The sequence below is a fragment of the Thamnophis sirtalis genome, unplaced genomic scaffold (assembly GCF_051295495.1).
Source record: "Thamnophis sirtalis isolate CommonGarterSnake01/CBP01778 unplaced genomic scaffold, rThaSir2_p1.2 scaffold_10, whole genome shotgun sequence".
In the NCBI taxonomy this organism is placed as follows: domain Eukaryota; kingdom Metazoa; phylum Chordata; class Lepidosauria; order Squamata; family Natricidae; genus Thamnophis; species Thamnophis sirtalis.
This window is the reverse complement of record NW_028261390.1, coordinates 16,142,312-16,156,786: the sequence shown is the minus strand read 5'-3', so window position 1 is coordinate 16,156,786 and position 14,475 is coordinate 16,142,312. Positions and strand designations below refer to the sequence as shown.

The 14,475-nt window shown below is 36.8% G+C and overlaps 1 protein-coding gene across 4 annotated transcripts in view; it reads right to left on the bottom strand.

The window, feature by feature from the left end:
- The window catches only part of PDLIM5 (PDZ and LIM domain 5), a 150,480-nt gene that overhangs the window by 45,851 nt on the left and 90,154 nt on the right, over window positions 1-14,475 (bottom strand). For 2 of the 4 annotated variants that reach the window (XM_087724109.1, XM_087724110.1), the window contains 6 exons: window positions 10,132-10,248; window positions 8,947-9,051; window positions 7,507-7,635; window positions 5,220-5,429; window positions 2,792-2,932; window positions 1,423-1,557 (listed from right to left, as the gene is read on the bottom strand). The exons of the other annotated variants lie outside the window; for them this stretch is intronic. In XM_087724109.1, coding sequence (XP_087580235.1) covers window positions 1,423-1,557; window positions 2,792-2,932; window positions 5,220-5,429; window positions 7,507-7,635; window positions 8,947-9,051; window positions 10,132-10,248 — 837 coding nt within the window. The remainder of the gene's footprint in view (window positions 1-1,422; window positions 1,558-2,791; window positions 2,933-5,219; window positions 5,430-7,506; window positions 7,636-8,946; window positions 9,052-10,131; window positions 10,249-14,475) is intronic. 4 annotated transcript variants of the gene reach the window in all.

Genomic DNA, 14,475 nt, shown 5'->3' with positions numbered 1-14,475 from the left:
TTCTATATCTTGCTATTATTAAATACAGACAGTAGCATTTTCATACATTACGAAGTTAACTCAAAGGTAACAAGAACTCAGATTCGGGGAGGATCATATAACAAGAGCAGATGTATATACCGCTTTACAGTGCTTTACAGCCCCCTCTTAGCGGTCTACAGAGTCAGCATAAAAGAAAGAAAGAAAGAAAGAAAGAAAGAAAGAAAGAAAGAAAGAAAGAAAGAAAGAAAGGAAGGAAGGAAGGAAGGAAGGAAGGAAGGAAAGAAGGAAGGAAGAAATAAAGATAGATAGATAGATAGATAGATAGATAGATGATAGATAGATAGATAGATAGATAGATAGATAGATAGATAGATAGATAGATAGATAGATAGATAGATAGATAGATAGATACTTTTTACTGGTCATGGAAAAGATACGAAGGTTTTTTAAATTTTCACAAAGTAAGCTTTTATATGCTCACATTTTGATAATCTGAATAATATGTACTTATGAAACATTTTAACAGTGAAATCATCCAAGTGTCCCCAAGGAACTAGTTTATTAGACACAATAAATGAGTGAGCTGCATCTAAATCATCAAAACCTCTGCTTTGTTGGTTAAAATAAAACTTGCCAGAAAAGTTGGTTCTCATGTTATCATAGCTGTGGTCAGAAAATATGACACAAAGCAAAATGCACCACCCCACCAGGAAACGTGAAGCGCTTTATGGAGTAGGTGGCAAATGTGTGAATAATCTTTTATTTGCTGTCCCATTTCCCAACTATTGCAGTCAGACTAAGTCAGTAAATATCAGGGGAATAGGAGAAAAAAAGGCTCTCTGTTCTAAGAATACTTCTTTAGAACAACATGTGGTTTCCACACTGGAGGAATTCTGCCAGTACCTCAATCCAGACCTATTGATTCCACTCTAGTAATATTTTCCCACCTTGGAGTTAACTGAAAGGTCATACTTTTTAAATAAGGGAAAATGGTCCTGTGCCATGAATCACATCATAAATTCAAAATGAGTTGGAGGACCACCACCAACCTAACATTTCTTAAATTAACCTGATTTGAATAACACGACTGGTACCAGCAATGGACACGAGCCATTTATAAAACATTTTGCTATAATGACTGAAATGTTTTAGCACAGTCTTAACATTAAAATATGACTTTTCTCTCCCACTCCATTAGTCCGATGCAGATACTATGCTAGTAGTGAGTGATTGCTACTCATGCACAAAAGTTTTTGTGTAAATAAACCAGTGACATACCTTTCTTAGTTTTTAAAATGAAGAGCAAAAAGAAATGTATAACTTTTACTGCAATAGTGCAAGTGGGGTTGAAATTCAAAAAAATCCAAAGAGCCAGTGAGTTAGATACAATGATGAGGATGAGGTAGAAGTGGCTGAGACAATTTCCTATATTTTTACTACCTCCATTTCTTTTGTACTTCCAGAACACTTGTAGATTTCCTTGGTGGCCTTGTGCTTTCCAGAAGTGGGGGTTTAATAATAGGAGTAATGAGAAGAGCATCCAACAGAGAACGATAGCTACTATGATCTGGGAGTCTAGTAAATATTTAAAGAGAAAATAGAAGGAAAACTAGTTATAACGAAATAAATAGAAAGCTATTCATGCTAAAACCGAGAAGGAAAATTGCCTTTCATTTTCTAGTACCTGGGTACTAACATGCATTGCAAGTCAATCAATCAATCAATCAACCAACCAATCAATGTATATTACCAAGTAATGCTCCCTGATCTTGGATAAAAGAATCAAAGATCTTACTAAAACCTTACTAGATCTTACTAAAACCTTACTAAATCTGCAAAAGTCTCCTCATCCTGTTTTCTATGACATATTAAACACATCAATCTTGGCAAATATATTAATGTTTATGAGAAATGTGAACTTGGAAATTATGTATGATGGCCTAATGACTTCATGAAATACTGCACTATTATTAAAATACATAAAGAAAGCTTTAAGTTCAATATATATTGATTCAATTCACGGCCTCTTCCAATTTCCCAGGTAAGCTACCAGCTGGTCCCTTGACGAAGCGCTAATTGGGACCAACCCCACTTAGCTTCGGAGACTGCCTAACTAGAATTATATGCCAACAGGATAATTCAGATTTCAGCAAAATTGGTGTGTCAAAATTAGAAAGTTAGGTCAAAGAGTTATTTAAATTTCAAACACAGAAGCTGCTCAATTACCTTCTATGAATTCATTTAAATAATTAGAATAATTCCCCCTTACTTCCCGATTATAACTCCTTTACAAAATCTAAAAGTGATAGACTTGAATTTTTGTTCAGAGCAACCAATTGAAGATAAAATCAGAATTATCATAAAATCCTACTCACTGGGATAGAAGAGACCAGATATATACATATGTACATATATGTGACAGATTATATTACTGGAGACAATTTTCAGTGACTGGCACTGATGATATTATCTAGCTTAGGCAATGAACTGTCTGCAAAAAAAACCCAATTTATGAGAGCAACAAGAACCCCGCAATTTTCTCTACTCTAAATCCAATTAATTGAACTATTCCAAGAAAAAAGGGAGTAAATTGAGACTTAATCACACGATTAATTGATCTATCCCCCCCCAAAAAAGGGGGGGGGATAAATTGAGACTTTATCACATGATCCAACACTGTGAATTAACTGCATTAAGAGTGCTAGCACATATTTCTTATCTTAAAAGCACTCAGAACTACATCTCACATATTTCTGTCCTTCTGTGCTATTTGAGCTTCTCTGATATTCCTTTCCGAAATAATGTCTACCTGGAACGCATCGATACAGCGGCAGATACAGTAACAGCAGCACTGCTCCTAACATGTGTTGTTGCCTCCACTGGAAATGAAGTGAAGGGCATTTGAGGACGTGTTAAACAACTTCCCAATGGATTTTCCAATAGCAATTTCCTATGATACAAGATTCAGTCCAAGGGAAGAAAACGAAATTGAATCTGAGATAATTGTAGATAAGCAGAGGTTTTGCATACAATTTCAAAAAAACAACAACAAAAAAACCGCTGAAAGGTATAGCAGCACACCAAGGTACCAACTTTTCCAGAAATGTTGATAAACTGTTCCTTAATAGAAACATCACCTTGAAATTTGCCTATGTTAGCAAGTGTATAAGTCAGAGTCTTATATACTGGTATACTTTCTACCCTTGACACTTTTGGAAAATTGCATTTAATACAATAATACAATAGCAGAGTTGGAAGGGACTTGGAGGTCTTCTAATCCAACCCCCTGCCTAGGCAGGAAACCCTATATCGTTTCAGACAAATGGCTATCCAACATCTTCTTAAAGACTCCTAGTGTTGGAGCATTCACAACTTCTGGAGGCAAGCTGTTCCACTGATTAATTGTTCTAACTGTCAGGAAATTTCTCCTTAATTCTGGATTGCTTCTCTCCTTGATTAGTTTAGGTTGCCTGAAGTCTTCCAAATGGCTAGCATTAGAAACATAGCTTTATAGTCTTAGTTTTCCTAATTTATTTAGTGGGACCTGTGTCTAGTTAATGTGTAATGGGCTTGGCTTTGCAGCTTGAGTAGCATTGCTCTGAAGAACATTATTAAGCACTGATCTTAATAATGTAATCTCTTTTTAATTTAAAAAGTGCAACGGATTATGATTGAAATACATGACCCCAAAACCAGCCTGACTGGTGTTACATACGTACTTATTTAAAGCATCCTCATTAGATGGCTGAAGCATCCTTTATTTATATACAGTAGGTGTATGATTGGAATCGCACTGAGCCACTACAATAGTATAAGGAGTCTTCAACTCCTTATACTATTCAACTCCATAGTGAATATATTTCTTCGTCTAAGTTTACACAGTCCCAGCTTAATTCAGAAATCCTCTACAGGATTATCAGTTCAAATATTTAGAAAAATAACTGTCTTCTGGAAGCTAGCTGGAGAAAGAGCAAGAATTTGAACAGAAAAACAGCGTGGGGTAAAAGAAGATATGGGTCTGATCCAGGGGTGGGATGTTATGAGTTTGCCCAGGTTTGGAGAACCCATAGCTAACGTTACGGCCAGTTCGAAGAACCTCCAAATCCCACCCCTGCCTGGCCCCACCCACCCCACCTGTCCCTTGGATGTGAGGTAAGTGCAGGGCGCGTGCAGAGGGTTGGGGAGTGGGAAAACGGGTTTCCCAGAAGTTCCGGAAGGCCGGAGATGGGAGGAAGCAGTTTTCACCTTCCTAGAGGCTTGAAGAAAGTCTCCAGAGCCTGGGGAAGGCGAAAACGCCCCCCCCCCAGCTGTGGTGCAGGAGGCCAATAGGCCATACCCACCATGGCCACGCCCACCTAGCAAAAAAACTCATTTCTGAAATTTTTGAAGCCCATCCCTCGTCTGATCCTACCTATGATTTGATTCTACCTACTGCCAGATGTCAGGCACCAACAGATTAGTCTGGACGCTTTGTGAAATTTTCATAGGGGAGAAAAAGGCTCTTCCATCTTACTAAGGTGCGGTAGCTTGAATGAAGGGATTTATTTTTTATCATTCCCAAATGAAGAGCAGCATCTAAGCTACATGTTCGCATTCTTACATTGCCGCTTGAAGTCAGCACAAAGGTTTCATCAAAAGTATGTTTTAAAAAAAACATACAATCTCTGATCACTCCCCCCCCCCAGTTTAACATACCACATTTTATTTTCAGGTGATTTGGATCAATAGTTAATCATGTTTAAAGAATAATTCACTTCAGGTGTTTAAAAATGTAGCTTATCTCTCACAGAAAAAAAAATAGTAGTAATGAAGAAAAATGTATGAAACTATGCAACTCTCTCTTAAGAAGTTCTTGGGAGTAAATATAATTTCAAGATGATGCCCTCTCAGGAAAAAAAATCGATATACTGTAGGTAAAGCTGCTACTGCTTAGTATTAAGTTTCAAAGAGATTTGTTATATTCAGTCTGTTTGGTGAAGGACTTATTTCTACTGAAATAATAGTCATTCGTATGTTTTTTTTACTAATATTTTATCTTCACTGGAGATACTTGTATGTGAACATGCTGATACTTTGGAAGATAAATACTGTTTTCAATCTCTGCCTTGGTAGAAAACTAAGATAGGCAGATAGCAGCTAATCTTCTGCATTATCATAACTGTTCCACACAACCATAACATAAACAAGGAATCTCCAACTCTTTTAAGCAAGTGTTAATAATGCCAGGATATGAATACCTGCCAGTAAATGGGGGCTCCAATGTAGATTTCTTAGGCTGGGCTGACAAAGTAGATTCCATAGAAGCAAGAGAAAGTACTAGTGGTTCAAAGGTCTGAGTTCCCACAGTACTCATCATGGGTGGATCCTTTTTATGATCAGCTTCATTTGTCCCCAACTTTGGAACTGGGGCAATCAATTCAGAAGACCGAGTTTTTAGTCTTCTTGACCTTAATCAATTAAAAGTTAGGTTTAAGCAGACACTGCATTAATTGCTTAATAAGTAATAGCAAATAATTAAAGCACTGGAGGTTTTTTTTTAAGAACATAAACATTGAAGAGCCTGTGATCTAGAACAGGAGTCTCCAACCTTGGCAACTTTATGACTTGTGGACTTCTAGAACAGTCTTTCCGAACCTAAGCACTTTCCGGATTTTAAAGATTCCCAAAATTCTCTCAGCAATGGTCCCATTACTAGGAATTCTAAAAATTATGGACCTCCTGCAGATTGGAGAAGGATGGTGTACATAAATCTCACATTTAAGATTATCAAATGTACTTTCTTTCTCTGAAAACAATCCACTTTCTAGGAAATAAAAGAGAATATAATCATGGTTGTCTTTCCCATATCTGAGATATGCCTAGGGCCACTTTCTTTCCCTAACACTAGATGTTACAATCCTTTCACAACATATGGCAGGTAGGAGCACCATATCAAGGTATGCATCAATACAATAGCAGAGCTGGAAGGGACCTTTGAGGTCTTTTAGTCCAACCCCCTGCCTAGGCGGGAAATCCTATACCGTTCCAGACAAATGGCTATCCAACATCTTCTTAAAGACTTCCAGTGTTGGGGCATTCACAACTTCTGGAGGCAAGCTGTTCCACTGATTAAGTGTTCTGTCAGGAAATTTCTCCTCAGTTCTAAGTTGCTTCTCTCCTTGATTAGTTTCCACCCATTGCTTCTTGTTCTACCCTCAGGTGCCTTGGAGAATAGTTTGACTCCCTCTTCTTTGTGGCAACCCCTGAGATATTGGAGCACTGCTATCATGTCTCCCCTAGTCCTTCTTTTCATTAAACTAGACATACCCAGTTCCTGCAACCGTTCTTCATATGTTTTAGTCTCCAGTCCCCTAAACATCTTTGTTGCTCTTCTCTGCACTCTTTCTAGAGTCTCCACATCTTTTCTACATCATGGCGACCAAAACTGAATGCAGTATTCCAAATGTGGCCTTACCAAGGCCTTATAAAGTGGTATTAACACTTCACGTGATCTTGATTCTATCCCTCTGTTTATACAGCCTAGAACTGTGTTGGCTTTTTTGCAGATGCTGCACACTGCTGACTCATATTTAAATGGTTGTCCACTAGGACTCCAAGATCCCTCTCACAGTTATTACTATTGAGCAAGGTACCACCTATACTGTACTTGTGCATTTTATTTTTCTTGCCACTCTCAAGGTCAGTTGACATGCCACAGAAAAGTCCTCCAGATATTAGTAAAAAGGAACTAAATTATATTATTCTAGGGGGGATAATTTTTTTCACTGAAAATTAAATATAGGTGATATGCAACTTTTTTCTTTATACAGGAATTGATACTGATGAAATACTAACATATGGTTTTAATAGCAATTTATTATTCTATTCAAGATTATATCTGCATGAAGGTGTTGACATCTTTATTTTATCTATAAAGGCCACAAACATATGATCTCAACGATTATGTAATACTCTACCTACAGGTTTGTGCTTTTTATTCAATAAACTGCTGCCATCTGGTGGAATAAAACACCTTTAATAGGATGAATATTACAAAAAATTACTAAACCTCTAGCAGACTTTTAATGCTCCTTTCTACATTTTATCACACAAAATTCTCCTGCGGGCACACAAAATTCTCCTGCGGGCACAGAAAAGATGCAGAGCATCTCTGTAAGGGAAGTGTGAAAACTTTCCTGTCAAACAAGATTCTATTTAAAAGAAAATAATTTTATCTGTTTTATCCCTTAGTTTTCCAAGGTGACAAACATTTTGCTATCTTAACAGACAAACATTTTGCTATCTTAACTGACAAACATTTTGCTATCTTAATATCTTTATTTAAAGATATTAAATACGTTATTTAATCTCTTTAAATAATTCTAAAATAGGATTTTAAAAATGGTATAGAATAGCCATGGTTAAGAATTATGTAAAGAATTCCTGCACTCAGATGGGATTGGACTGGATAATCGATAAATCCCTTCCACAATATGCACTCTATGATTTTACAAACAGTATCCGATTTGATAGATTTGAAACTACCTAGCAATAACCGATGTTGTTTTAGACAGAGTAGCTACTTGGCTGTTAATACTCAGAATATGGATGGTCACAGGTGGATGAGGTGCACCCTTGGGTAAGGCTTCCAGAGGATTGTTGATAAACAGTTCTCTGAAGAAAGAAATTTATAGTACAAATTTAGAATATAAAGTTTTCTAACATTAGCTATTGACCTATAATACACTTAAAACTGACTTGGCCTTAAATATTAATATTTGTATTGTATGTTGGTATAACATATTAGAGAAAATGTATTTTGCATGTAATTTGATATCATATCAAGGAGTCTCAAATAATTATTAAAAGAAATTGCTTCTTTACAAAACTAGCTATATTTATCCCAAGCTTCGTCAAATATTTGGTCAATACTGTAGGTACAATGCTGGGATAGACTACATTGTGCATTTACCTTTATAGCTCTTTATTCCTTACAATGGATTATCTCCTGATTTAAACAATATTAAAAAGGTAAACATTTGAATCAACACAAATCCATTGAATGGCATCTATTCAAGAATATTTTGACAATATCAGAAGGAGTTTGCCTTCTTTCAAAGTAATTTTTTAATTTCCTAGTTTAGCCGAAATCCTTTGAATTCCCACATGGTCCAAGTACTACTAAAACTGATTCTACTAAAGTTTTGAACTAAGTCAAGATCTGGAAGGCACTTTTATCTTTGGAAACTCCATATTTAGATTACCTTTACTGGAACAAATGAAAATTAAGTTATGCCTACGAAAGTGCCACATGATTTAAAAGACTAATCTTATTTTTGATTCCACAACTGACATTTAATTACTGTATAATTACTCTTTTAGAAATGATATAATTCCTATTGATGTTTGTTAAAATATTCATGACTGGGAGAGATATGGTAACAAGGTCAGCCAATGAATAGGCACAGCAACTAAGTCAGCCAATGGCAGCTTAAACAGATCTGAGTCTGTGCAGAGAGTTGAAACAGAAACTTAAGCAATCTGCTGCTCTGAGAAGTAAACTAGCAGTAAAACTAGCAGTCTGTCTGGGCTTGTCTGCTGATATGAAACTAACTGCTTGTGTTTGCCTGTAACTCTCCTGCCTTGTGTTTACTTAGGAGAACCACTTGTTGGTATTGTACATTTATTCACCTATTCTTATGTATATAAAGAAATTAATGAATCCAGCTGATTCTATCTGTGTGTCCTTTCTGGATTTGATTTTTCTGCAACAAACTGAAAATGTTCATATACAAATTCAGAATAACACAACATTCCTTCAGATATTTGATTATTATTATTATTATGGGATAATATTTCCTAATAGTTTATGGAATTCTACCAATAAAACTGTTGTTCAGGTATAGAAATACATTATGTAATAGAAAAACAAAGTGAATGAAGAACATATTATAATATATATTGAAGAAACTATAAAGTATTTACCTCCTGAAAGATGGAGCAGAAAGATTAGGTCCAGATAGTGTGGTAGAAGAAATGGTAGTAAGAGCAGGTTCTATGGTCACAGAACTAGTTGGATTTGCTTCTGCCCTGTTTCATGGAAATTTGTTTCCATCCCAAATCAGAAAATAAGTCAAAGTTCAAAACAATTTTTTTTTCAAAATCTACACCTATACATTTGTTTGGCTATATAGCAAAAATTGTTTGAGTTGAGGGTGAACCATCTGATTAGTATCTATGCTAACGTTGAAATTTGTTGCATTTCAGAGAGTTTTTACCAATCTTTTAAAACAGTCAAAACTGAATAGATGCATACAATTCAGATCAGTGTGAGCAATTCAATAATTAACTTAATAAAATAACGCAATCCTCATGATGCCCAGCTTTATTTTACATTTTAATACTGGAAGTTTCAATAAAAATGCAGCATTGCAAACCTAATTAGATCTAGAACAAAAATTGTTTCATCTTGGCCTAACAGAATCTGAAAAAAAGCATGTCATGTCACTTTGACACATTAGTACTACTTTTGAGTCTCCAGTTTAACCCTACAATAGAGAAGTATCAAATAACAATCTCTTTTTTTCTTAACAACTAAGATCACAATGTTTCCTTTGGCCTTCTTTATCACTTAGCGACTTTCCATGCAATAAGCACAAAACATATGAAGAGTTGTTGTGTGGAATGGTGCAGTGGCCTAGAGGTAAAGCTCTTGCCTCACAATCAGAAGGGTGTGAGTTCGATCCTAAGTGGAGGCAGATATTTCTCTCCCTGGGCACACTGAGAATATATCTGCTGAACAAAACTCCACATTGGTGACAGGAATGGCATCCGAACATTAAAACACTCCGTTAGCTCCACTCAGTTGCCCAGACTCCACCCCACAAGGAATTATGGGGTCGTTAAAAGAAGATGAATTATTATTGTGTGTCTATGCAAAAAAGAATCAACTGCAGCTTTCCCCACAGCCTGGGGAATTTAATAGTAATTGGTAGTAAAGTGATGATAAACATAATGCTCAAATGTGATAATTACTTAATCAAGAGTATTTGTGACTTCTTAAGATATTATTAATGGTTATAGTACTACATGGTGCAGATGAGTTTTCATAACAAAGTTTAGTCATGAGTGTGGCCTGTGAACTGATGGAATCACAAAAGAGGAGCCAACCTTTGTGGTGGTGGTTGTGGCGGTGATGGTACGGATGGTTGAAATTCTTCAGGTATTTCGCAGATAGGAGTAGCTTCAGAATGGGAGTGCTGAGCTTCTAATCCATTCATTAGATCTCTAGATATGATTCATATTAATAACAACAGAGTGCTTGTGTTTTCAAGTCTAGCTACTGCAGAAAATACAACTTTTGACAGAATAAAAACAATAATAGTAGGGCCATCAAATACACTGCAGATTATTTTTTAAAAATCTTAGGTTTAGAGGAAAACAAATGTAATGTGCCCTACAAAGCCAGAATATGTAAACGGTGTGTGTTTGTGTGTGTGTCTGCGTGCACTCCAATAGATTATTGCATCAGCCATCCGTAGGGAGAGTTATACCCATCTGCATCTGATTCCTGGCAAAATTGCTTTATAATAACTGAATTTGAAACTTAAAGCATAGACAAAGATTATCAGAAAAAAGGAAGAAAAAATGGCAGCAGTAATAGCTCTCAGACTTATATACCGCTTCATAGTGCTTTACAGCCCTCCCTAAGCGGTTTACAGAGCCAGCATATTTCCGCCAACAATTTGTGTCCTCATTTTACCAACCTCGGAAGGATGAAAGACTGAGTGAACCTTCAGCAAGTCAGGCTCGAACTGCTAGCAGTGGGCAGAATCAGCCTGCAATACTGCATTCTAACCACTGCACCAAAATGGCACCTGGGACATAGCAATGGTTTGGGACATAAAGACCTAGAGGAATTAGGTTACGGAAAGATTTAGGGCTTTCAAAATTAAAAACAAAAGAAAAAAATAATGATGCAATTACATGTGTTAAAATTGATAATACTGTAGCTATGTGGTGAGGCAGGGGATCTTTGAGGAGGAACTGACGCTGAACAATATCCAATGGCTCTTTACAATGCTCATGGTCTTACAGCAAAAGAAGAAGCATCCAGATTTCATTGTGGCAGGAAAATGAATAAATATATAGGCCTAATCAAAATTCATATTTGATCAACAACTGAATGGCTCTCCAGCCTTTCAAATGGTAATGCAGTGATACCAAGAATATGTTTGATGCAGCGATGGATCCTTCAGACCCTAATGAAATTAGGTATTGAACTCAGAAGCAAAGTTGTATAGGATCAAAATCAATACCTTTCCCCAGACTGAGAAACAGTAGAAGGTACATGGTCAGGGCTGAATCAATGTCTCCTGTTTTAATCATTTTATTTGGGGGGGGGGGAGTGGATGCGTAAAGTCACTGGATGTAACAGCCTATAAATAATACATTAATCAAAACTTTTCTTCTCAATAAAAAATCATCCATATGATCACTTGAAAAGGCTACAAAACCTTCTGTGAAGTTAAGTGCTTTTTATCAGGGTAACCTGGTCCACCAAATTATGGGACGGAACTCCGGTCATATCTGTAATCCATTCCAGGACTTCGGTCAGCACCCGATTTGGCTGTGGCTGGAAGCAAGACTAACTGCGCATGGGAGCACATACAAAAAAAGGGGGGACAGAAGGGGAAATCGCTGTATCAGGGAAAATCGCTGTGGCTGTGATTGATTGCTACCCGAGGATGTATTTGTAAACAGAGTGCAACATTTAGCGGATTTTTTGGTCGGCACCCGATTTGGTCGTGGTCAGAAGCCTTCGTGACCCAAGGTTCCACTGTACTGCTTCCGTTTTCACCTTTCAGCCCCAATCCAGGAGCTTTCACAGGCAGTCGCTTTTGGAACAAACTATTTTTGCGTTGAATTTATGTTCTACTGACAAAGAAATAAGGAGAGACTAGTATAGATCTATTTCAGCTAGTCATACTCTTCTGGGATTCAAACCTGAGCTACTTGTATATTAGGTACATGTATTAACCTCTAAGACACGGGCTCTCCTCACTCGCTATACCAGGAGAAAGATTAAGTGTTCTTTTTAAACATGTGAAGTTCAATATAGTCCAAAATCTAAGGTGGTGAAGCTAATACAAATTCCCATAAAAGCAAATGTTGATTTGAATTACCAAAAATGAATTAGGATCCTTCTAAGATCTATTGAGGGTAGATTTTAAAGCTTTTCACTGTATCATTAAAATATATCTTAGATTTTTAAAGAATGCAGCATGGGAATCATCCAGCAAAAGATTAATCAGTTTAGCCCTAGAAAATGTTCATGGTAGAGGACACACAGTTGGCTACCACCTCCACTAACTCCAAAAATAGAACCCTAAGTTTAGGCCTAACTCAATTAGTGGCAGGTTTGGGTTGATCTCTCCTAGGTGTGAAGGACTGAAAACTTTTCTCTACGTATTTAAATGCCTTTGTTTGTTCAATGTTGCTACTATTTATGCATCAGCAAGAAGCATGACTGGCAGGTCTTTTGATGAATATCATTATTTTTGCTTAAGAAATATTGGTGGCAAGTTGGTAACTTGGTTACATCAGGCCAGAAAGGAGGAAGAACTGCAATGATATAGAGGTGAAAACAGTTTGTGCTATGAAGACATATAATGACAAAAGGCAGATTGACCTAAAACAGGACTAGAGAAAGAAACAAGAATGTAAATACTGAGAAATAGGCATTTAATAAAAAGTATGTTCCCATTTTTTGCAAAACCCATGCTTTTTTTCTTAGCAAAGGGAAAAAAACCTAGCAAGGTTTTTGATTTGCATAATATTTTCCTGACTCTCCAAAGCTGCAAAAATGAAAGACAACCACCAGAAGCATAACTGAAGTTATCTGACACATTTTTTTTCCTGGTAAATATTCTGGTAATTATTGCCAGAAACCAAACGTTCTTTTACAATAATGGCAGTGTAGCATATGGCAAACAAAGGAGAATTCAGTTTGTACTTCTGCTGTTATATATAAAAATTTTTGTACAAATTCTATTCATTCCAAATACTGAATGGAAGGCATTTTTACTGATTTCAGTTCCCAAAATTCAATCATGCTATCTTGGAACTCTGAAAATTGCTGTTCCAAAACATCTGGAAAGCACCATATTGGTAAAGACAGATGTTGAGCCGTTCCCCACTAATTTGCAATAATCCAATCTGGCACTATTGGTCAGATAGTACTAAGAACTAAAAATAATCCTGGATATAACATTGTATTACATTATTCAGAGTAGAAACCATGCACACATGCAATCTTTAAGGTGGTTTGAAACTCTAAAAAATTTTTTTTGAGGGGAGGTGGGTAATTAGCCTGATTTAAAAGAGTGGGCAGAAAAAAATAATCATAGATTATTCTGAAAATTAATTTGTAAAGCCTATTTGTTGCCTTCTGTTAACATGGCTGAAGTGCAAGATTAAACATTGAAAAACCCAGCATAAATAACAGCTTAAAGCCTCAAAATAATGATAGCAGAGTAACTAGGTACCCATTGAAAAAACATTTCCATATTGCAGTGTGCAGCCTGATACTGGTCATTGGGATTAAAAAAAGACTTAGTCCTTAGAAAATATGCAAATAATTTTTCTTCTTTCACGTTTGCCCAGATTTCAGCAGTTATTGAAAGGGAAAGATGCAAAACAGAGACCAATCCTCTGAAGCCTTCACAGAGCACTATGCAACCTAAGTCTTTAAAAATTATTCATGGACAAAAGTTTACCCATCATTTGGCATGTGTATATGTTTACATCTTAGGCCTGTAAATAAAAATACTGGAAAGAAAAAAAATGGTCTATCACCACATAAGTTTGGAAAATTTGATTTAAAATAATTTCCAAATCTGCCATGAATTCCGTCTTCAATTCCACTAAATCAGGGGAGTCAAACTCAAGGCGCACAGGCCACATCTGGCCTGCGGTGTGCTTAAATCCGGTCCATAGTGGCTCTGCCGCCAAAAATGGGCCACTCGGGACCCACGCGCAGCCCATTTTTGGCCTCCATAGCCTCCAGCAGCACTCTGCCAGCCAAAAATGGACCACAAGGGGGTCTCAGAAGACCCATTTTCGGTCAGCAAAGTGGAGGTTGAAAGTGAGGCACGGGCCCCCCGCATGTAGCTCTGTGTGCCCCATTTTGGCTGTTAAAAGTGCTGCAGGAGGCGTCCGTCCTGTGTCTCTCCCACCACTCCCTGCCACCACCATCACCACCTGCCGGCCTGTGGAGAACTACTATGCTAATTGGACCCTCAAAGAAATCCAGTTTGATACCCCTGCACTAAATAGTTAGCAGAAATGTTAACCTGGAAAACAATGCCTAGAAATCAATGATTAAGTGTTCCCAAATATTTCCCATTAATACCTGTAGAATCCCTAATATATTTTCATATCAGGAGCTCCTAATAACTATTATTTCAATTATGGCAGAAAATCAGATTCAATTATCTAGGGGTCATCCAATAG